This window comes from Salminus brasiliensis, chromosome 14 (assembly GCF_030463535.1).
Source record: "Salminus brasiliensis chromosome 14, fSalBra1.hap2, whole genome shotgun sequence".
Lineage (NCBI taxonomy): Eukaryota > Metazoa > Chordata > Actinopteri > Characiformes > Bryconidae > Salminus > Salminus brasiliensis.
The window spans coordinates 2,581,617-2,603,423 of record NC_132891.1 but is presented as its reverse complement, the minus strand read 5'-3'; the positions used below and the strand labels follow the sequence as shown (position 1 = coordinate 2,603,423).

The window sequence follows — 21,807 nt, the reverse complement described above, 5'->3', positions numbered from 1 at the left end:
ACTTTGGAGCAGGAACATTGCTGTGAGGATTTGATTGCATTCAGTGACAAGAGCATTTGTTAGTTAGGTCAGGATGTTGGAAGATCAACATCCCGCCTCATCATCCCCAACTCCCCAACTCATCCCAAATGTATTAGATGGATGAAGCACAGTTCCACTGCTAGTCTAATCGACATGTTTTGATCGATACTTAGCCAAGCAAAATACCTACAATGCAGAATATAATGCTAATACATCTGGAAGGTACGCCCATGATATGAATCAAATAAGTCATTTACCGCATTCGTAAAATAATAACAATAAATAAAATGATGATTAAATACAATGTTTATGTTTATTAAACACATTCATTTGTTTTTGATAACTACAAAATACTATGATGCATTAATACATTCATAGAAATAAGAATTTGGTTACAATCTTAGAAATAATAGTACATCACACTGGGTCTGTAACTATTACTATGTAACTATTATTATGTTCTATACTGCTATTCTATATACCCAGCACATGTACACTGTAACCCACATGTGGTAAATTCTAAACAAGTAATAATAAATAAAATAATTTTTTGATAATAATAATAATAATAATAATGTATCATAATACATATTTTATCATATTAAATAATTTATTATATAATTTGTTTGTTATATAAAAAAGATATAACGTATTTTTATATTAATAATTAATATTATTATTTTAATTGACAGTTAAGTTCAGTGATTTGCACATCCGAACATCCTCATCCCCGAGTTTAAAACCAAAGGGATTGATTATTATAAATAACGATAATAATCACTTACAGGTTCACCTTTGGGACCTGGAGGTCCTGGCAATCCCTTAGGGCCTACTTTCCCCTGTGAAGAAAACAAACATCATAGACAGCATTAGATAATTAATATGACTTAATAAAGCCTACAAACATGCTGATGTAAGGAACGTCACACTCACAATCTCTCCTTTCGGCCCTTTGAAGCCCTCTGGTCCTTTCTCTCCAGGATCACCCTGGAATTATCAAATGATAGACAGGGGAAGCTTTTATTGTTGAGCCTCAGAAGCAAGGACAAAGACTGTCCACTCCCTGAGTGGGCAGGACAATATGCAAGGTCATGAGTTACAGTAAATTATTATCATGGTGGTGTGTTTGAGAGCCACCATGTTTTTACTGCTGTATAAAAGGCTTTGGGTCTTGTTGGATGCGCTGTGTTTTTTCCTCAATGGAGCGCGAGTGTGAGCTCATTCACTGCACAGTTTGGATCGGTAAGAGCTGAAGTCCGATTGCTGTGTGGGGCAGGATATGCAGATTTGCTCATTACGCAGCAATTTTCGCTGGTGTATTGGTTGTATTGGGAGGAGCTACTGTTGTACTGGAAGGAGTTTCAGTTCTGTAAGGAATTTTGGTTGTACTGGGAGAGGTTTGGGTTGTACTGGGAGAGGTTTGGGTTGTACTGGGAGAGGTTTAGGTTGTACTGGAAGGAGTTTAGGTTATACTAGAAGGAGTTTCCATTGTACTGGGAGGAGTTTGGGTTGTACTGGGAGAGGTTTGGGTTGTACTAGGAGGAGTTCTGGTTGTACTGGGAAGATTTTAGGTTATACTAGAAAGAGTTTCAATTGTACTGAGAGGAGTTTGAGTTGTACTGGGAGGGGTTTGGGTTGTACTGGGAAGAGTTTAGGTGGTACTAGAAGGTGTTTCAGTTCTGGGAGGAGTTCTGGTTGTACTGGGAAGAGTTAAGGTGGTACTAGAAGGAGTTTCAGTTCTGAAAGGAGTTTTGGTTGTACTGGGAGAGGTTTGGGTTGTACTGGGAGGGGTTTAAGTTATACTAGGAGAAGTTTCAATTGTACTGGGAGGAGTTTAGGTTATATTAGAAGGAGTTTCAATTGTACTGGGAGGAGTTTAGGTTGTACTGGGAGAGGTTTGGGTTGTACTGGGAGGAGTTCTGGTTGTACTGGGAAGAGTTTAGGTGGTACTAGAAGGAGTTTCAGTTCTGTAAGGAGTTTTGGTTGTACTGGGAGAGGTTTGGGTTGTACTGGGAGGGGTTTAAGTTATACTAGGAGGAGTTGCAATTGTACTGGGAGGAGTTTAGGTTATATTAGAAGGAGTTTCAATTGTACTGGGAGGAGTTTAGGTTGTACTGGGAGAGGTTTGGGTTGTACTGGGAGGAGTTCTGGTTGTACTGGGAGGAGTTTGTGTTGTACTGGGAGAGGTTTGGGTTGTACTGGGAGGAGTTCTGGTTGTACTGGGAAGAGTTTAGGTTGTACTAGATGGAGTTTCAGTTCTGTAAACCCACTGTCTGAATAAATAGGCTTAGTTTCATTGATTCAATTATTGATAATAATTTATGTATTTACTCTGCTGGTGGCGTTCAAACGGCCAGTGCACAGTATACTGGGGTGGGGAATGGTAGGATCCAGCATGCAGTAGTAAATGTGGCTGTAGAGATACTCACTGTTTTCCCAATCACTCCAGCAGCACCTGGCTTGCCTCTGAAACCTGGCAAACCCTATGAAGGCAGACACCAAGACAAGCTGAATGAACATCACTCTGACCCGCAGCGTCGGTTACTCTGGTACTGAGTGTGTTTCTAGGTTACTGTCAGTCTCATATCAAAAGCTTTTTTTTAATTTTTTTTATATTTGTGCAAATGATCAGCTGTCCAGATATTGCCTTGCACATCTGTCATATCTGTCACATCAGAACACGTGCACCAATAGAAACAGTCCAAAATTACATTAACATGCATCAATAAACAGCATGAACCACATGACATAGACTAATCATGTCTTATGTAGCTATAATAACATGATGACTGTATACTCACTCTGTCTCCAACTGCCCCCACGGGACCCTGAAGTCCTCTCAAACCTCGAGGGCCCTGAAAAATCCCACACAAACCTGGTCAATCGAATCAATCACCACATTCCCATCACTCAGAGAGCGTCCAGCCTATACTGCGTCCAGTTTAAATACTAGGTGAGTGAGACCAGAGCCCTTATGAACCACTATTCCATATTTTGGCTGTGTTTAAGACTACAGACAGGTCCTCAAAGAGTAGTACATGAGGTCTGCACTCAGATCCGTCCTCCATCTGACTGCTCTCGGCAAGTATTTGTACTGTCGGATGGCGACGCTGATCTCAGAGTGTGAATTATTTAATGACATACTATCAATATGTCAAATACATGCTGTCCGTAATGCAGCTGCTGTTTAAAGGCCTGATGTTAGTGTCAGGCTACGGTCCACAAATGAAACCAGCATCATCCAGAACAAGAACAATTAACATTACATTCGCTTTGGTTATGAAAATACTTCAGAAATAGAGAGAAAGCCTCATTTTAAAAGGAAAATTCAATTCTGGCTTCTGAGCCATTCCTGATCTACAAGATCTACTGAGCAGATCCTTTACCTGTAGACCCACGGTTCCCGGGATGCCAGGAGGGCCGGGGGGGCCAGCATCACCCTGTGAAGAAGATCCAGAGATAATTAGACACCAACAGACAGTATTTACAAACAAGGCTTGGCAATATGACAACGTACACCGTTATCACATACACCGTTATCCCGGTTGATCTCCTTTGAGAGTGGACCGTGGATATGGTCAGTATTTGTAGAACACTGACCAATGGCGTGTTTGGTTATTCTAGTATTTTTGAATGGGTGACGCTTTATGTGCAGTGGTTCCTCTTAGATGAAATAAGCTCTGATCAGACTCTCAGTAACTTCTCAGTGATGGAGCAGCATCTGAATATTCAGCAGATGATCAGGAGACGTTCTCCTGAGAGAGCACTGATCCTCTAACAGCTCTAATACTGACCATCTCACCACCTTCTACCAGCTGCTGCTGTAGACCTGCTGCTGATACCAGTCTGGAACTGGAGACTAACTGGATTTGGCTGAGATTAAGGGGCCATGGTAAGGGTTAGGTTTTTGGGTTGAGTTTAAGATCAGGATTAGGACCAGGACTAGGGTTAGGTTTTGGGTTGAGGCTAAGATTAGGATTGGGACCAGGACTAGGGTTAGGTTTTGGGTTGAGGCTAAGATTAGGATTGGGACCAGGACTAGGGTTAGGTTTTGGGTTGAGGTTAAGATCAGGATTAGGACCAGGACTAGGGTTAGGTTTTGGGTTGAGGCTAAGATTAGGATTGGGACCAGGACTAGGGTTAGGTTTTGGGTTGAGGTTAAGATCAGGATTAGGACCAGGACTAGGGTTAGGTTTTGGGTTGAGGCTAAGATTAGGATTGGGACCAGGACTTGGGTTAGGTTTTGGGTTGAGGCTAAGATTAGGATTGGGACCAGGATTAGGGTTGGGTTTTGGGTAAGGCTGGGTTAGGTTTTGGGTTGAGGCTAAAATTAGGATTGGGACCAGGACTAGTGTTAGGTTTTTGGTTGAAGTTAAGATTAGAATTGGGACCAGGACTAGGGTTAGGTTTTGGGGTAAGGCTGGGTTAGGTTTTGGATTGAGGTTTAGATCAGGATTGGGACCAGGACTAGGGTTGGATTTTGAGGTAAGGCAGGTTTAGGTTTTGGGTTGAGGTTAGGCTCAGGATTGGGACCAGGATTAGGGTTAGGTTTTGGGTATGTGTTTCCATTGTGTGATACTGTAAAACATTTACCATTATTTCATTATGTCATTTTAAAGCCTTCAAATCACAGTAACTGTAAACACACAGTGTGTTGCTGGACCATGGTCTTACCTTCTCACCATCCTTCCCAGCTTCTCCTTTGTCTCCTTTGTGACCCGTGTGGCCCTAAAAGGATATGCAGGGTGATTAAAATGGCCAGAATGAGCTTTCAGGGCTATGAAAAAAACATATTACTAAATGCAGTGATGGTGTCTGATGTGGAGCCACTGGGGTACCTTAAAACCGGGCATTCCAGGTGGTCCCGGGGGGCCTGGTGGACAGATGGCGGGGCACTGTAAAGTAGTAATAATAGTGGGTAAAGCCTCCAACAGTCCTACAATGTTGTCACATTAGCAGGCAGCTCTCACTCCACAGCTGACATGAAAGTACAAGATCTACCATCAGAACGAGACCAAACCAGTCTAATTTTAATGGGAGGAAACTGTGGAGGAACCTCTTATGGTGCTTTTTGAAGAAAAGGGTTCCTGGAAGGTTCCTCAAAGCACCTTAAGAGGTTCCACAGTTTCAAACTGATGAACCTCCAAAAGTTCCTCAAGGATCTTCTACTTTTAACAGCGAGTCCAGAAGTAGAGCCAGACTCCCCTTCTCATTTGGTAGCCCCGCCCCCTTCTCTCAGACCAAGCCTCAGTATCTCAGACCGCCTTCACTGAGCTTCCAGTGCAGAAGCAGAGCGGATTTCCCCCAGTCTGTCCGGTAAAAGTGCAGCTCATGTAAGTTCCTCTACAACTCAGGTCCTGCAGACGACCGGCCTCTTCCAACCAAGGCTGTCTGTCAATCACTTCATTCCTAAGTGTAGCTCCGCCTTCTTACGGTAGAGCAGAGTAATGGTTAAAAACTGAATTTCTGGGGGAAAGTATCAGCACAGGGTGAACTAACTACTGGAATTTGGAGATGCTGGAGATGGGTGGGACTGTTTTGTCATTCAAACATATAGGGATGGGCGGAGCTATACATCATACTGCGACCAGCCAGCAGAGGCGCTAGACCTGTGATTGCTGCACTTTTGAGAGTCTTTGAGCTGTCCATGTTTTCTACAGTCGTTGAGATGTTTATGTAACACAGCTACCTACACTGAGTGCTCTGCTCACTCTTCACAAGAAGCGATTTCGAGAACTTACCAACAGGTCTCCGTTGCCCTCAGGAAAAGCTCCGGGAAGACCCTAAACATACAAATAACACTTATAGCACTTCTAAAACATTCATAAACAGCTCTTCTGTTCTCTGAACTCATCTGAAGGTGCAGCCCAAAGCAAAATCTCTTAATATCCTGGCTTTAGCTGGACTTAACTAAACACACTGTATGTCCAAATGTTTGTGGACACCCATTCTAAAGAATGCATTCAGCTACTTTAAGTTGCACACACACACAGCTTATCTAGTCCCTGCAGAGAAGAAGTACTGCCAATAGAATAGGACTCTCTGGAGTATGAAGCTATTGGCATCATGCTGTCTAATGCCAGGCATGGGCTAGTAGAGGGGTGTAAAGCCCCCCAGCACTGAGCTGTGGAGCAGTGGAACTGTCCGAACATTTGGACATACAGTTTATGTAATTTGCATTATTTCCACAAACTACAGAAAACTACAGACTTTCCACCAGCATGAATTTAACAATTTACAGCCTTTTCTCTCTTTAGGTGGCAACTGCAGAACTTACAGGTGGTCCATCTGGGCCTGGAAGACCAGGAAGCCCTGGGAGACCCTCTGGTCCCTGGAAAGAGACGGAAACAAACACATTAGTGATTTAGAAATAGTGATTTGCGGGGACAGTGTCCCCTAAAGCCAAATGCCATTCAAAAGAACAGCTTGGGCCCAACTGATATACACTGTATATCAGCCATAACATTAAAACCACTGATGATCTGGTTCCAGTGGCTACAGTCAAGGAGTGGATCTACATATTAGACAGCGAGTGAACAGTCAGTTCTTGAAGGTGATGAAGGTGATGAAGCAGGAAAAATGGACAAGCGTAAGAATCTGAGACACTTTGACCAGAACCAAACTGTGATGTTCTAGACGAGTCAGACTGGGTCAGAACATCTCCAGAACATCAGGCATTAGGTCTTGTGGGGTGTTCCTCCCAGTATGGAGTGGTCAGTATCTACCAAAAGTGCTCCAAGGAAGGATGACCGGTGAACTGGCGACAAGGCCATAGGTGCCTAAAGCTTACTGATGCTCATGGAGGCCCCGCCCACCTCACAACTCACAGGACTTAAGGGATCTGCTGGTAATGTCAGTCTTGGTGCCGGATACCACAGCAGGATACCTTCTGAGGTTATTTGGGGTCCATGTCTCGCCGGGTCGGAGCTGTTTTGGCGGTGCGAGGGGGACCTATATAATATTAGGCAGGTGGTTTTAATGTTATGGCTGATCGTAGTCGAATTTGGGAATAAAAACAGGTTATTAAAGTAGGAGAGACCTGCCATCCTTTCCTCTAACATAAAAGCAGGGCGATTCCAGCTAAACCACCGCAAGACGTGACTCCACCACCCACTATATTTCCATCTGGAAATCAGGAGCTCATCAGAGCGGATTCCTGCCTCTTAAAGCTCATCTCACGGCTCTGACTGAATGGGCTAAACCAGGCCAGCCGATGACTCAGTCCTAATCAGCGCCTTCAGAAAGGCAGAGATTTCCATCTCAGTCACCAAAACACTGCTATGATCTTTATTACATCAAAGGTAACCTACACTACTGTTCAAAAGTCTGGAATCAGTTGTAATACTGATTCTTTTTGCTTTTGATTTTATATTCAGTAATAACTTATTTATATTAATATATTAATACAAGTATATTAATAAATTAATATAAGTTATATTAACATAACTTACTTAATAATAACAATAAAAATGTATATATGATCAAACACAACAACATGCATTTGTCAGATGTTTCCTCAATATTTAAGTATAAAGAGATAAAGTGATTACATTCGATGTAATAATCCATAACAATTAATGAGTTATCCGCCTTTTTCGACACAACTTGATACTACATTACTTTATACTTAAAACTTCATACTGGATATTAATGTAATCAGAGCTTCATACTGGATATTAATGTAATCAGAGCTTCATACTGGATATTAATGCTATTAGAGCTTCATACTGGATATTAATGCTATTAGAGCTTCATACTGGATATTAATGTTATTAGAGCTTCATACTGGATATTAATGATATTAGAGCTTCATACTGGATATTAATGATATTAGAGCTTCATACTGGATATTAATGTTATTAGAACTTCATACTGGATATTAATGATATTAGAGCTTCATACTGAATATTAATGCTATTAGAGCTTCATACTGGATATTAATGCTATTAGAGCTTCATACTGGATATTAATGTTATTAGAACTTCATACTGGATATTAATGATATTAGAGCTTCATACTGGATATTAATGTTATTAGAACTTCATACTGGATATTAATGATATTAGAGCTTCATACTGGATATTAATGATATTAGAACTTCATACTGGATATTAATGCTATTAGAGCTTCATACTGAATATTAATGCTATTAGAGCTTCATACTGGATATTAATGCTATTAGAGCTTCATACTGGATATTAATGTTATTAGAACTTCATACTGGATATTAATGTTATTAGAGCTTCATACTGGATATTAATGTTATTAAAACTTCATTCTGGATATTAATGTTATTAGAGCTTCATACTGGATATTAATGTTATTAGAGCTTCATACTGGATATTAATGTTGCATTGTATTCTGATGGTCATCTGTGTGCCACTAAAACAGCTTTCTATGGTGGATGGGGTCAGCAAGGGCACAGCTATGCAGTCCCCTACACAGTACTGTGTGTTGTGATACATTCCTCCTGTAAACTGTTGGTTCCGCCCAGACAGGATAGCCTTCGTCATCCACAAGCCTTGGACACCTCAGGTTGGTGGTCTGTCCCTCTTCGGATTGGCATCGGTAGGTACTGGAGTTATTTGGGAGTCTCTCCAATGATCCAGTCGTCAGGCCAAAACGATCTGACCATCGCCAAAGTGTCACAGGGTTCACACTGTCCATTTCCCCACATCCAACACATCGACTACAAGAACCGACTGTTCCGTTATAGTCTAACAGAGAACCCAGACCTTCACACCCAGCTCTGATACCACATCATCACCCGTCCTGCCCACGTCTCTGACTGCTGTCACTCACTGAAGAAGAATGGAAACTCACCACGGCTCCCTGAGGTCCTGCTCCACCTGGCAATCCATTAGCTCCAGAGAGCCCCTGAGATTATCAACACACACACACACACACAGGCTAGACACACACACTAGACCAACATCTCTTAATAATACACTCACAATAATTGACAACTGATGGTTAATTAATCAATAATTTCCCAATGTATTGATAACTGATCAGTAATTAGAACAGTACTCACAGCAGCTCCTGTTCTCCCTCTGCCCTAAGAAACACATACAGAGACTTATTATATTTGATATGCTGGAATCACAGTTCGAAATATATATAATTATAATATACACACAGTGCTGTTCAGAGGTTTTAAGCTTCTAATCCCATTATCCTAACCCCCCGTCTCTCAGCAGTGAGAGTTTTACTGTAGAAGCTCCAGATCTCATCTGACCCTGCACCTAATTCTAACCTGAACCCCAACCCTCAAATCAACGCTAAACCCTAACCCCAACCTTAACCTAAACCCTACCCCCAACTCTCAAATCAACGCTAAACCCTAACCCTAACTCTAGCCCTCAAATTGACCCTAAATTCTAACCCTAACCCCAACCCTAACCTAAACCCTAACCCCAACCCTTGAATCAACCCTAAACCCTAACCCCAACCCTAACCTAAACCCTAACTTTAACCCCAACCCTTGAATCAACCCTAAATCCTAACTCTAACCCTCGAATCAACCCTAAATCCTAACTCTAACCCCAACCCTCAAATCAACCTTAAACCCTAACCCTAACCCTTGAATCAACCCTAAACCCTAACCTTATCCCCAACCCTCGAATCAACCCTAAACCCTAACTCTAACCCCAACCCTCGAATCAACCTTAAACCCTAACCCTAGCCCTCAAATCAACCCTAAATTCTAACCCTAACCCCAACCCTAACCTAAACCCTAATCCCAACCCTTGAATCAACCCTAAACCCTAACCTTAAACCCTAAAAGGTTAAGGTTAGATTAAATAGACAGACACTTACATTCAGCTTAGAGTTCAGCTGCATTTAAGAGACCTTCAGTTATTATTATATTAGTCGAATGTCAGCTGAGCATCTACGAGACATCAATAATGGACCACCCAAGATTCAAGATGGACCACCCTGATTTAGTGGGTAACTGAAGCACATGAGACTGTTATCGTCCCACACCGGCTGCTTCTATTACAGTACAGTAAAAGTCCTGTTGGTGCCAAGAGGTAGTGAGCTGTTGTCTCGCTAGGCCTGGAATAATAGTAAGCTACTTACAGGAGGTCCCGCTGGTCCAGGAGGTCCTGGATCACCCTGTGGAGACATCAGAGCAAAACATTAGGAACATTCCACTGTAGATGAAATCCTCAGTCTCGTACAGCCCTGCATTACCTACAGAGGAGCTGAAGGGAGATGATCAACACTGTAACGTCCCAGACAGCAGAGCTGCAGAACCTCCCCTGGACTGGAGGCATGAGGGGCCCGTTCTGAAACAGTGTGGGAGGCTGCTGGTGTCTGGGGATCGCTCTTTCAGCAGCTTCACCACCTATTTGATGTATTCCCACCAATGCTGTGGAGACCGTGTGACCATAAAGAAGACACACACACACATACACCCCTCAGCTGTGTTTGGACTGGGTGTTTGGTGTGAAGAGGGAAAGAAAACAACTGTAATTGACATTCTATTGCCACCGTGACCCCTGCTGACCTTCAGCATACGTACACTAAATGCCTTCTGGGGGGCGGGGTTCTCTTTTTTCATTCACTGGCTTCCTGTAGCTGCTGCCCGCTTCAGATTCAGACCCCTGACTCTGGTCTACAAAGCCAAGACTGGACCAGCCAGCCCCTCAGTACTTGATGGCGATGGTCAAAAGCCTGATCTGCACCAAGAGCCCTTCCAGCTTCAAGTACGGCTCGGCTCGACCCGCCATCCCTTAAGATCCACGGAAGACGAGCGTCCAGACTTTTTACTGTCCTGCACCGAAGTGGTGGAGCGAATTTCCCCTGGGTGTCCAAACAGCAGAGTCCAACACTCGCTGTCTTCAAATCCAGACTGAAGACCCTCCTCTTCTGAGAGGACTTGTGGAGGATTGTGTCTCCAGACTGACTTCTGTATTTAGTAGAGTCTAAGATTAGAGGATCTTCTGGATTCTAGTCTTTATAAACTGCAAATGCAAAATCCTGTAGTGTTACTCTACCGCCTCAGTCCACATGCTTCTCTACCTTCAGATCAAGCTTCTGGAGCTCTCAACTTGTCCAGAAAGGCAATGTTCACACCTGGCATTAACATTAACATGCGTCCTGGGTGAGCCGATCAGTGTAGATGGTCAGAGACTCATATGACCACGTTATTCTTGTAGCCTCAACGACAAAGTGATCTACCCTTCTGCAGGTTTCAACTCCAACCCAAATCTAACACCCTTTTTAACCAATAAAGGGCCCCTGAAGGCAGTTGGATCTGAGCTGGATCAGTTAGGAATAGGGTTGGATCTGAGGAAAGGTGGAGAATACTAAGCTGAGCTGAGCTGAAGTGGGGTAAGGTGAGGTGAAGTGAAGTGAGGTGAGCTGTTTTGCAGTGGTTGACCAGCATGACCAGCATCACCAAGCTGGACCTGACCAGCAAGACCACACTGGTCGACCAGCATGACCAGCATCATCAAGCTCGTCAGCCAGCATCATCAAAGTGGTTGACCAGCATGACCAGCAAGACCACACTGGTCAACCAGCATGACCAGCATCATCAAGCTTGTCAACCAGCATCATCAAGGTGTTTGACCAGCATGACCAGCAAGACCATGTTTGTCGACCAGCATAACCAGCAAGACCACACTGGTTAATCAGTATGACCAGCATCACCAAGCTTGTCAACCAGCATCATCAAGGTGGTTGACCAGCATGACCAGCATCATCAAGCTTGTCAACCAGCATCATCAAGGTGGTTGACCAGCATGACCAGCATCATCAAGCTTGTCAACCAGCATCATCAAGGTGGCTGACTGGTATCATCAAGGTGGTCGACCTGCATGACCAGCAAGACCATGTTTGTCGACCAGCATAACCAAGCTGGTCAACCAGCATGACCAGCAAGACCCCACCGGTTGATCAGTATAACCAGCATCATCAAGGTGGTTGACTGGCATAACCAAGCTGCTCACCCAGCATGACCAGGAAGACCACACTGGTCGACCAGTATGACCAGCATCACCAAGCTGGTCCTAATCAGCAAGACCACATTGTTCAACCAGCATGACCAGCATGATCAAGGTGGTCGACCAGTATGACCAGCAAGACCCCCCCCACACACACACACTGCCGTGTAGTGCAGATGAAATACACTGTGACACCACTGTCCATTAGATTAGCACCAGCTTAGACTGCAGCACCTCGCTATACCCTTCCACATCAGCAGCAGTGCGTCCAGCCTCGCAGGTTCAGAGTCTGTTCCTCTAAAGCCTTTCGGAGCTTTCTGAGCGAGCGGTGGGAGGCCTTAACATTCTTTACCGGATTAGAAGTACGAGCACAGCCTCCATCCAGAGACATTCAGCTAAAGTCAGCTGACTGCTCGTTAAAACAGCCTCCCACAAAGAGCCGTCAGCGGGACGAGCAAATCTGGGCCGACAGGCGCGGTCAAAGGCCCCGGCTTTAGCCGAATCCTCGGTACCAGCTTTTCAATTCACCAAGCAGAACCTCCAGAACCACTTTCATGAAGGGACCAGAACGGTGTAGTCTGGGGAAGTGGCTGAAAGTGGAAACTGCAGAGGACAAGTAGTTCAAAGGTTCTTAAGTAATTATTTAAATAATTTTCTGGAATATTTCTGTTGGTTTATTTATCATGAAAAGAAATAGAAAAAGGAGTTATGATGATTAAAATTCAATTATAAACATATTTATTTTAACTTATTATCTCTGTATATTTTATTTTCTTTTAATTAATTTTATTTGCCTTTGATCTTCGTATTTTATGTATGTTATATGTGTGTATTTCATCTCGTCCATTTGTTGTTTCATGCGACCAGACAGTTATCAAAGCATTTCCTGACTAGCTGTATCCTGCATGACTGTATGTGTAACAGATAAACTTTGATATGATTTGATATATTGATTAGCATCAATATATTAAACCCCTGTGTGTTTGAGGGCTGCTGGAACACATCCAAATATTTAGTAAAGCCGAATACATTTGTGCACGTGGGGCCAAAAATCATGTAAAATAGCAAATCATGATCTGTCAAATGCGTCTATTAAATGCAAAAGAAGGTAATAAAAACTGAATAAATGATAAATAAATAAATAAGTATGCAATTATTTATAGATATATAATATATTTATGGATATATAAGTAAGTGTAACATTAGATTATAAACTTCATGAATTATAAATATCAAATAACTCAATTTAAGAACGTTTCTTTATAGACACGGCAGCAGTTTATATACAGTACAGCAGAATTAGAAAAGCTTAGAAAGCTAGAAAGCAAAGGTCAGCCATGCTATGGTTCCCCTGGAACAGAGAGGGTTAGGGGCCTTGCTCAAGAGCCCAAAGGCTTAGCAATCCTGGGTATCAAACCCACAACCCTGTGATCAATGACTCAGTAAAATGTTATGAACCTATACATCCCAACATTATTAAACTACAATTAATAATTAGATCAATGTATAATTAATAATTAATTATTAACTGTTATTAACAAACGTTTCTGGCCTGTTTGGGGTCATTTGAGGACATTCTACAAATTCTAAATCCCGTACAAATGATGTTGGTAGACCTCTGCTCAAAGGAAACCAGCTCAGGGATTTCATGAGCAATACATTCACAACAACACACAGGAGACTTGCCCTGCACAGGAGACAGTCAGAGACACTTACTCTTTGCCCTGGGGGTCCATCCTTCCCCGCTGGACCATCGGGACCGGGCAAACCCTGATAAAGTACAGAACACATCATTCAGTCCGTTTCCAGCCATCGAACATACAGGTACCAGTACTGTGTCTCACAAGCCAATACCGCGACACATGAAACACAGTATGATGACACATGATTAGTCAGATGTGTCGTGACTTACGTCTACTCCTGGAAGTCCAGGCAGGCCAGGGGTCCCAGCTGTCCCAGGGATCCCAGATTTTCCTTTAGGCCCCTACAGTCAAAATCACAAACCCTTCATCACACACAACACACACTCACACACAGACCCCTCTGAACTCACTACAACTCCAAAGTGATCTACCCCTAACTAGTGAAGTCACCCAAAAGTGATCTTTCCCTAAAAATAAGTCTGCCAAAAAGTGATCTACCCCTAACTAGTGAAGTCACCCAAAAGTGATCTTTCCCTAAAAATAAGTCTGCCAAAAAGTGATCTACCCCTAAGTAGTGAAGTCATCCAAAAGTGATCTTTCCCTAAAAATAAGTCTGCCAAAAAGTGATCTACCCCTAAGTAGTGACGTCATCCAAAAGTGATCTTTCCCTAAAAATAAGTCTGCCAAAAAGTGATCTACCCCTAACTAGTGAAGTCACCCAAAAGTGATCTTTCCCTAAAAATAAGTCTGCCAAAAAGTGATCTACCCCTAACTAGTGAAGTCACCCGAATGTGATCTTTCCCTAAAAATAAGTCTGCCAAAAAGTGATCTACCCCTAACTAGTGAAGTCACCCAAAAGTGATCTTTCCCTAAAAATAAGTCTGCCAAAAAGTGATCTACCCCTAACTAGTGAAGTCATCCAAAAGTGATCTTTCCCTAAAAATAAGTCTGCCAAAAAGTGATCTACCCCTAACTAGTGAAGTCATCCAAAACTGATCTTTCCCTAAAAATAAGTCTCCCAAAAGTGATCTTTCCCTTAATTAGCGAAGTCTGCCAAAAAGTGATCTATCCCAAGTAGTGACGCGTACCAAAGAGTGATCTATCCCCAACTAGTGAAGTTTCCCAAAAGTAATCTTTCCCTAACTAGTGAAGTCTGCCAAAAGGAACATTGCTTAAAAAGGAAAATATTTTCTATAATAATAAACTTTAAACAGGAGTTTAAAAGGAAGAGGCGATGGAGGATCAGAGAGATCCAGCGGATTTCAGAACCAGTTAACACTCACAGGCTTTCCAGGCAGTCCGGCTGGTCCTGGCTTCCCCTGCAGAGAAACACAATCAAATATTTCAATTCATTTTTCCCTTCAGTAACCTGGATTACAAACATCACTGATCTCTCACTGACGGCACATTTAGCTAACACTCACCACTCAGCATCGTGATGACATTTACAGCAGAAGATAACAATGATCAGAATATTCACAAACACAGTTTCAGTACCATCCAGAAATTTATGAGCCCTAATAACCGATTACCTCCTCAAAATCAATAACTTCTATTAACTGTAAGAATAGAAACACATACAGAGGATTTAATGGATTTCACATGCAGTGTAAGAAACGATTAATATTAAATCATAATAATTATGAACATGTCATAAAGTCAGTGGTCAGTGAGAGTGTCTACCTGTAATTAACTCTATATAACATTAGAATAAACCCAAATAAACATAAAGTCAGTGGTCAGTGAGAGTGTCTACCTGTAATTAACTCTATATAACATTAGAATAAACCCAAATAAACATAAAGTCAGTGGTCAGTGAGAGTGTCTACCTGTAATTAACTCTATATAACATTAGAATAAACTCAGTGAGAGTGTCTGACTGGAGGAGTTGGTTATAACGGCAAACTACAAGCCAGGGGTAGAAGTGAAGTGTGAGTGTGGGTGAAGCTGTGAGGCCTGAAGGTGGTGGAGGTGGGGCTGGTAGAGGGGTGAGAGTGGAAGGTGTGTAGACAGTGTAGGGGAGAAAAGGAGCATGGGATCAGATAGATCTGTGTAGGGGAGCGGGGGGAGCTGGGAGTGGGCGGGGGTAACTGTAGAAGGCTGTGTTTGATTTTGGGGGCAGTATGAATGGCCCTCTGTGTGTCCAGCCTGCCAGACTGCCCTGCTATGCTGCTGCACATTTACTGGGGAAACGTTCAGTGTTTTCTTAGCAAACTAACCCGCATTTTCTCTTCAGCTCACGCCAACAGCATTAACGCTAATCTGGGCAGATTGTTTGAGGTAGATTGTTATTATTATTCCTATTTAACCTTTAATTAGACCCTAAACAACATACACTAAATTGACAAAAGTATTGGGACGTCTGATCTTTTCATCGTTTCTTCTGAAAGCAAGGGTATTAAAAAAGAGTTTCTCCTGCTTTTGTTGGAGTAACTGTCTCTACTGTCCAGAGAAGAAGACTTTCTACTAGATTTTAGAAAAGCACCTCATCATCCCCAACTCTCCAACTCATCCCACTCAAAAGTACTGGATGGAGCTCCACCACCACCATCATTCCAGAGAACACAGTTCTTCCACTGCTCCACAGCTCCTCAATGCTGGGGGGCTTTATACCCCTCTATAGCCCACCCCTGGCATTATTAGGCAGCATGGAGCCAAAAGGGTCATCAATGCTGATCTGCTCCACAGAGTCCTATTCTATTGGCAGTACTTCTTCTCTACAGGGACTGGACGAGCTGTGTGTGTGTGTGTATTTGCACATCTGTGTCAGCAATGGGTGGAGCTTAAAGTAGCTGAATGCATTCATTAGAAGGGGTGTCCACAAACTTTAGTGTAAAAACATGGATACAATGAACGTTTGAGAAGGACTCTTTGTCTTTGACCCCATCGTTTAATTCCCAACCCCCCCAGACCCCTCTCCACCTCCCAAAATACACCACAACTCTCCACAAACGTATCTGAAACACGTCACTGATGAGCTACACCTATCAGACATGCTGGGGTGAATAAGGTGTAGCACTGGAGGAGGAGCCTTCAGTATAAAAAATGACAGCCACAGGTTGGCTGATTACTCCTCACATCAAACCCATCAGATCTACTAGAACGGCTAGAATGGATCAAATTTGGACTAGGCCTCCACAGTACCAGGCCACCAGCAGCATCATCATCATACCACAGGCCTTTGGAAGCCACTAGCCATTTGTAGCCCCTCGCTGTCCCGTACACTTCAGCATCAATCAGAAATTCACTTTAAATAAAATACAGTAATATTAATGTACATTACAGTAAAGACCATTTGGCTGTGTGTAATTGTACATTATGTAAGGGCCAGTTTCTCAGACAGGTATTAAGCCTAGTCCTGGATTACCTTGTCCTTTCAGTGGGGAACCTTCACACAGCAGGCTGTGCAGTCCAGGACTAGGCTGAATAATCCCTGTCTGGGAAACCAACCCTAAAAAATACCAAATTAAGAAACTCGGCCTCAATCTATTCCTGTGTTTTCCCATTTCTGACATTTCTGACACTGGATGTTTGTCATTTTGGCCTTTTGTCGTCTCGATCTCGCCTAATTCAGCTCATCACCTCCTCCCTGAACTCTTTAAGAGGTTAAAATTGAGCTTTCAAACTGAGAAAACCCTCAAATCATCAATCGAACACAAAGCAAAGACTGGAAAACACAGATTTATCAGTTTGATTAGGATTTTTTTTTAAAAACAGCTCAGACTAGGCTTGGAAAAGCCATCTCCATGTGGTGGTCTTACGACTCATGAGCACCTGAGGAGGTCTGAAGGTGCTGGTGGGTCCAGTAGGTAAAGAGGAAATCCTTTCTAATCTTAATATTTCAAAAAGAACTGAATAATTCAGCAGGTTTGTTTATTAATCAATAATGATCATAATAAAAAAAACATTCCATGAATTCATGACATTCCATTAGTTCACTCACATCAATGCCATCCTTCCCTGGGGGTCCCGGTGGTCCTGGAGGTCCAGGGACTCCACGAGGACCTGGTCTCTGCTACAAACAAGAACATTCCTTAGTGTGGAATCTGTTTTTATTATAGAACAATCCAGCCATCCATCCATACTCACACACACACACACACACACACACACACATATATATATACATATATGCACAAACACACTTTCAGAAAAACACCTAAATCCTTCCATCTTTTAATGTCTGACTCTGAGCTTTTAATAAATATAAACTCCAAAGTCTTCAGTGTGAACTTTAGAGCTTCTTCTACAGTCTTTCCTCAGCTAAAACGATTCAACCAGACTTGATTTTAACCTCTAAAATTCGCGAAAACCGAGAATTACGCACAGATGCGCCAACGAGTTGCCAAATTACGCACGCATGTACCTTCAAACTCAGCCACTAAATCTTCATCCTAATAACAAAAAAAGGCTCTATTAGAGTTTATTTATTTATTATAAGCACCTAAAGTTCAACTATTCGATTTAACTGCAAGAGGCTGCAAGAGGCACACTCAGGAACAAAGGTGGCATTGTGGAGAGGCCACTGAGGTGCGCACTGCATTCCACAGCGCAGGCAACACACCAGCTTCACAATCTTCACGACTGTGTGCAGGCAAAGCTCCTCTAAGCCCCCTCAAAGCACTTTTGCAAACTTTCACTAAAATGATGTTTATCCAAACCCAACCAAATCTACCAGCTCAACTCCAGCAGAATTCCCAGAACCCCTCGAGCGCGCACACACGCTTCAGGGTGGGTTGTCTGCACTGGAAACTTCTGGTTCTGTAAGCCATTTCTCACATTTTCTCACAGTTCATAAAGAGTTACAGTCATCATCTCATCTCCAGGCCTGAAATTCAGTCAATGGAGCTCAATCTCCAGCAGTGATGGGTCTACCCCAAAGCACCTCCTAGCCTTACCTGGGCAAGTGATGATACCAAAAGCTGGCAGAGGAAGAGCAGCCCCAGAGCTGAGAACATGGCCATAGTCTTGTCCTGCTCGTCTCAGCTGATTCTGGGTGCAGAAGGTGGAGGAGAAGTGGAGTCGAGACCCCCGGGTTTCCCTGCGCTTCTCGCCTCGCCTCGCCTTGCGCTCCTCCCCCGGGCTTTACCGTGATGCACCGCTCGCTCCTTCTCTTCACGGCGTGCGGCTCCTCAATGCCTTTCGCGAGGATTCCAGATAAACCCGAGGCTCCAGCTGAAGAGGAGAGAGGGCTTTCTCTGCTGACCGGAGCCAGCTCCACATGGGCGGGCCAACTCCAGAGGGGTGGGGCTCCAGCGCCAAATGGACAGCACACTGCTCCACATGTGTGGGAGTGTAGCTCTTAATGGGCGGGAACCTGATCCAAATGGGTGGGACCACGTTGGGAGAAGTGACTAAATGAACCCAATCTACACTCCATGTCCAAAAGTTTGTGGACACCCCTAATTCTAATGAATGCATTCAGCTTCTTTAAGCTGCGCCCATTGCTGATTCAGATGTGCAAATGCACACACACACACACACACTCAGCTTGTCTAGTCCCTGTGGAGAAGAAGAAGTACTGCCATTAGATTAGGACTTTCTGCAGGAGCAGAGGAAATGAGCAAAGTTACAGTATGTTCGGAGAAAAGGGTGCAGGCCATGGTCCTCACAGTCCCGTCAGGATCAGATTTGACCTTCCCGTGTGAAAATCACACCAACACTTACATCACTTCCTGTTTAAGTTCCTGTAAACAACAGGTCCTCATCAGAACCGTCCTGCTCTGGGAGACTGGGGACAGTTTAGAGGACCGGTGGGGGGTCTTCCCGTAGCGGCTCAATCAGAGAAAGCCACAGACTGTTTCAACCGCAAGCGAGCGAACTCTGTAATCCTGCCGGAATCTACCGGGAAATAAGCATGAGCGCCAGGGCACACACACACAGTGAGAGAGAGACTTAGACTGAGTAAGAGAGAGAGAGAGAGAGAGAGAGAGAGAGAGAGAGAGAGAGAGAGAGAAAAGAGAGAGAGAGAGAGAGAGAGATCCACATCAGTTCGACAGACGGAATCCGATCACAGGAAACACACTCCGTTTACACTTGTATTAAATGTGGACGAGATCCGACTCTGACCACCTCCCAATGTGGTTTGAGCAGTCTGATCATAACTCGGACGCAATCTGATCACAGAGGGTCTTGGGGGTGTTAAATGAGACGGGTGAAATGTGATCCGAATGTGATCCGATCTCCAAAAACGCTGTTGTGTAAAGAGCTCTTAGCTGAAAGTAGCGTGTTTACAAGGGTACCCAAACTTTTGCCTTTATTTATTTATTTATATATATATATATTTTTTTTTGCAGTTTCTAGAACTCCCAAATATGAAAAATAAAAAAGCACTATTATTAATGATACGTTTTATCTGCTATCCGGGTTTTTGATGACAAGGTTGTGGGTTCGATACCCGGGCTCGGCAAGCTGCCACTGTTGGGCCCTTGAGCAAGACCCTTCACCTTCTCTCTGCTCCCCGGGTGCTGGAGTTGTCTGCTCACCGCCCCTAGTTCACTAGTGTGTGTTCACTACCACAGATGGGTCAAAGCAGATGACCTATACATGCACCTTTACCTTTTTTAGAGACTGCTTAGCTGATCCCAGTTCAGCAGATATCCTGGTCAGAGGTGCCTGAAGCTGATGCCTTTGCTGAAATGCAATTTTTCATGAATGGATTTTACGCCTGGCTGTTCAGACGTCTAGTGAACTGAATTAGGGCTGTCTGTGTGTCACCGAAGATTTTAAGCCACTATTAAACATAAATAAATTAAATAAGAATTAAATAAAATAAATAATAATTACTTCAATAAATAAGGAAATGTACATATTTTCCGCTCCCTGGTGGATTATGTGTACTGCAAGCACCAGAAAAATACATACAGATTCTAAGTTTGAAATGACTTGAGTAAACTTGGTATTCCAGAGCATAAGGGGATAAAACATTATCATTTTGTTAAAAAAACTGAAACTAAAGTTATCAATAAATTCCTGAAGTATCAATTGAAGTATCAGTTTTTTTTAATAATTGGCCATAAGGTCAAATAAACACTCCAGTTTTAATGAATTAGATTGGAATTGGATTTTCAGGCCATTATTATAAGGCTTTAACAGGCTAACCCTACATTCACATTTACATTTACGGCATTAAGCAGACGCTCTTCTCCAGAGCGACTTACAAAAGTGCTTCTGTTGTTTATTGTTTACCCAAGAAAAACCTCAGCTAGTTTAAACAGACTAAAAATTAAAGATCCTCTAATCTTAGACTCTACTAAACACAAGTCAATATGCAGACCATAATACTCTTCTCTTCACCTGAGTCCTCTCAGAAGAGGAGGGTCTTCAGTCTGGGTTTGAGGACAGTGAGCGTTGGACTCTGCTGTTCGGACACCCAGGGGAAGTTCGTTCCACCACTTCGGTGCAGGACAGAAAAAGTCTGGACGCTCGTCTTCCGTGGATCTTAAAGGATGGCAGGTCGAGTCGAGCCGTACTTGAAGCTGGAAGGACTACTTTCATAGACCCCAAAACTGAACCCTATATATATATAATATATAAATAATAAACCGGTTTAAGATAAATTAATAAATTATAAGTAAATTAATAAAAATATGTGATTGACATCTTAAGTGTCTTCTTAGACAGGGATTCAATTCAATTACAATGTATTCTTATAGCGCTTTTCACAACTGACGTTGTCACAAAGCAGCTCTGCAGGAATCCAGTATTAGAACAGGAGATCAACAAAACATAAAACATAGAAAGCCCTGGTCAGCGAGGGGTCAGGAAACAGTGGCATGGAAAAACTCCCTCAGAGCTGGAGGAAGAAACAATGGGAGGAACTGTCAGAGGGGACCCGTCCTCCCCTGGTCAAAACTACTCATTTATTGTATGTATATATCAAAGTATAATAATTTAATTTAATTAAGAGTTTAGATGTAAAGATGGTTGTCGTCAGATCCCACTGTTCTGATTGGATTAAAAGTCAAACCAGATTTTATGCACATGATGAGCACACATGAAATTTGCTAAAAAAAAAAAAAAAAAAAAAATTATATCTATAAATATATCACGACATATTGAATCATTACTGTATCATGATCAGAGGTGTCAAGTAACGAAATAAAAATACTTTGCTACTTTATTTAAGTTGAAATGTTGTTTCTCTAAACTTTACAGGAGTAATTATTTATTTTTCAGACTTTTTACTT

At 42.7% G+C, this 21,807-nt stretch overlaps 1 protein-coding gene across 2 annotated transcripts in view; it reads right to left on the bottom strand.

The window, feature by feature from the left end:
* The window catches only part of col9a3 (collagen, type IX, alpha 3), a 39,242-nt gene extending 20,445 nt beyond the window's left edge, over positions 1–18,797 (bottom strand). Inside the window, exons 1-17 of one of the 2 annotated variants that reach the window (XM_072696798.1) lie at positions 18,517–18,797; positions 17,562–17,633; positions 14,902–14,937; positions 13,888–13,959; positions 13,692–13,745; positions 10,105–10,140; positions 9,056–9,079; positions 8,845–8,898; positions 6,299–6,352; positions 5,763–5,804; positions 4,860–4,916; positions 4,696–4,749; positions 3,408–3,461; positions 2,823–2,876; positions 2,451–2,504; positions 955–1,008; positions 807–860 (exon numbers count right to left, since the gene is read on the bottom strand). In XM_072696798.1, the coding sequence (XP_072552899.1) occupies positions 807–860; positions 955–1,008; positions 2,451–2,504; positions 2,823–2,876; positions 3,408–3,461; positions 4,696–4,749; positions 4,860–4,916; positions 5,763–5,804; positions 6,299–6,352; positions 8,845–8,898; positions 9,056–9,079; positions 10,105–10,140; positions 13,692–13,745; positions 13,888–13,959; positions 14,902–14,937; positions 17,562–17,633; positions 18,517–18,582 (891 nt within the window). In that variant the 5' untranslated portion in view covers positions 18,583–18,797. The remainder of the gene's footprint in view (positions 1–806; positions 861–954; positions 1,009–2,450; positions 2,505–2,822; positions 2,877–3,407; positions 3,462–4,695; positions 4,750–4,859; positions 4,917–5,762; positions 5,805–6,298; positions 6,353–8,844; positions 8,899–9,055; positions 9,080–10,104; positions 10,141–13,691; positions 13,746–13,887; positions 13,960–14,901; positions 14,938–17,561; positions 17,634–18,516) is intronic. The other variant, XM_072696799.1, reaches the window with a different exon arrangement.
* Positions 18,798–21,807: the final 3,010 nt, after the last annotated feature.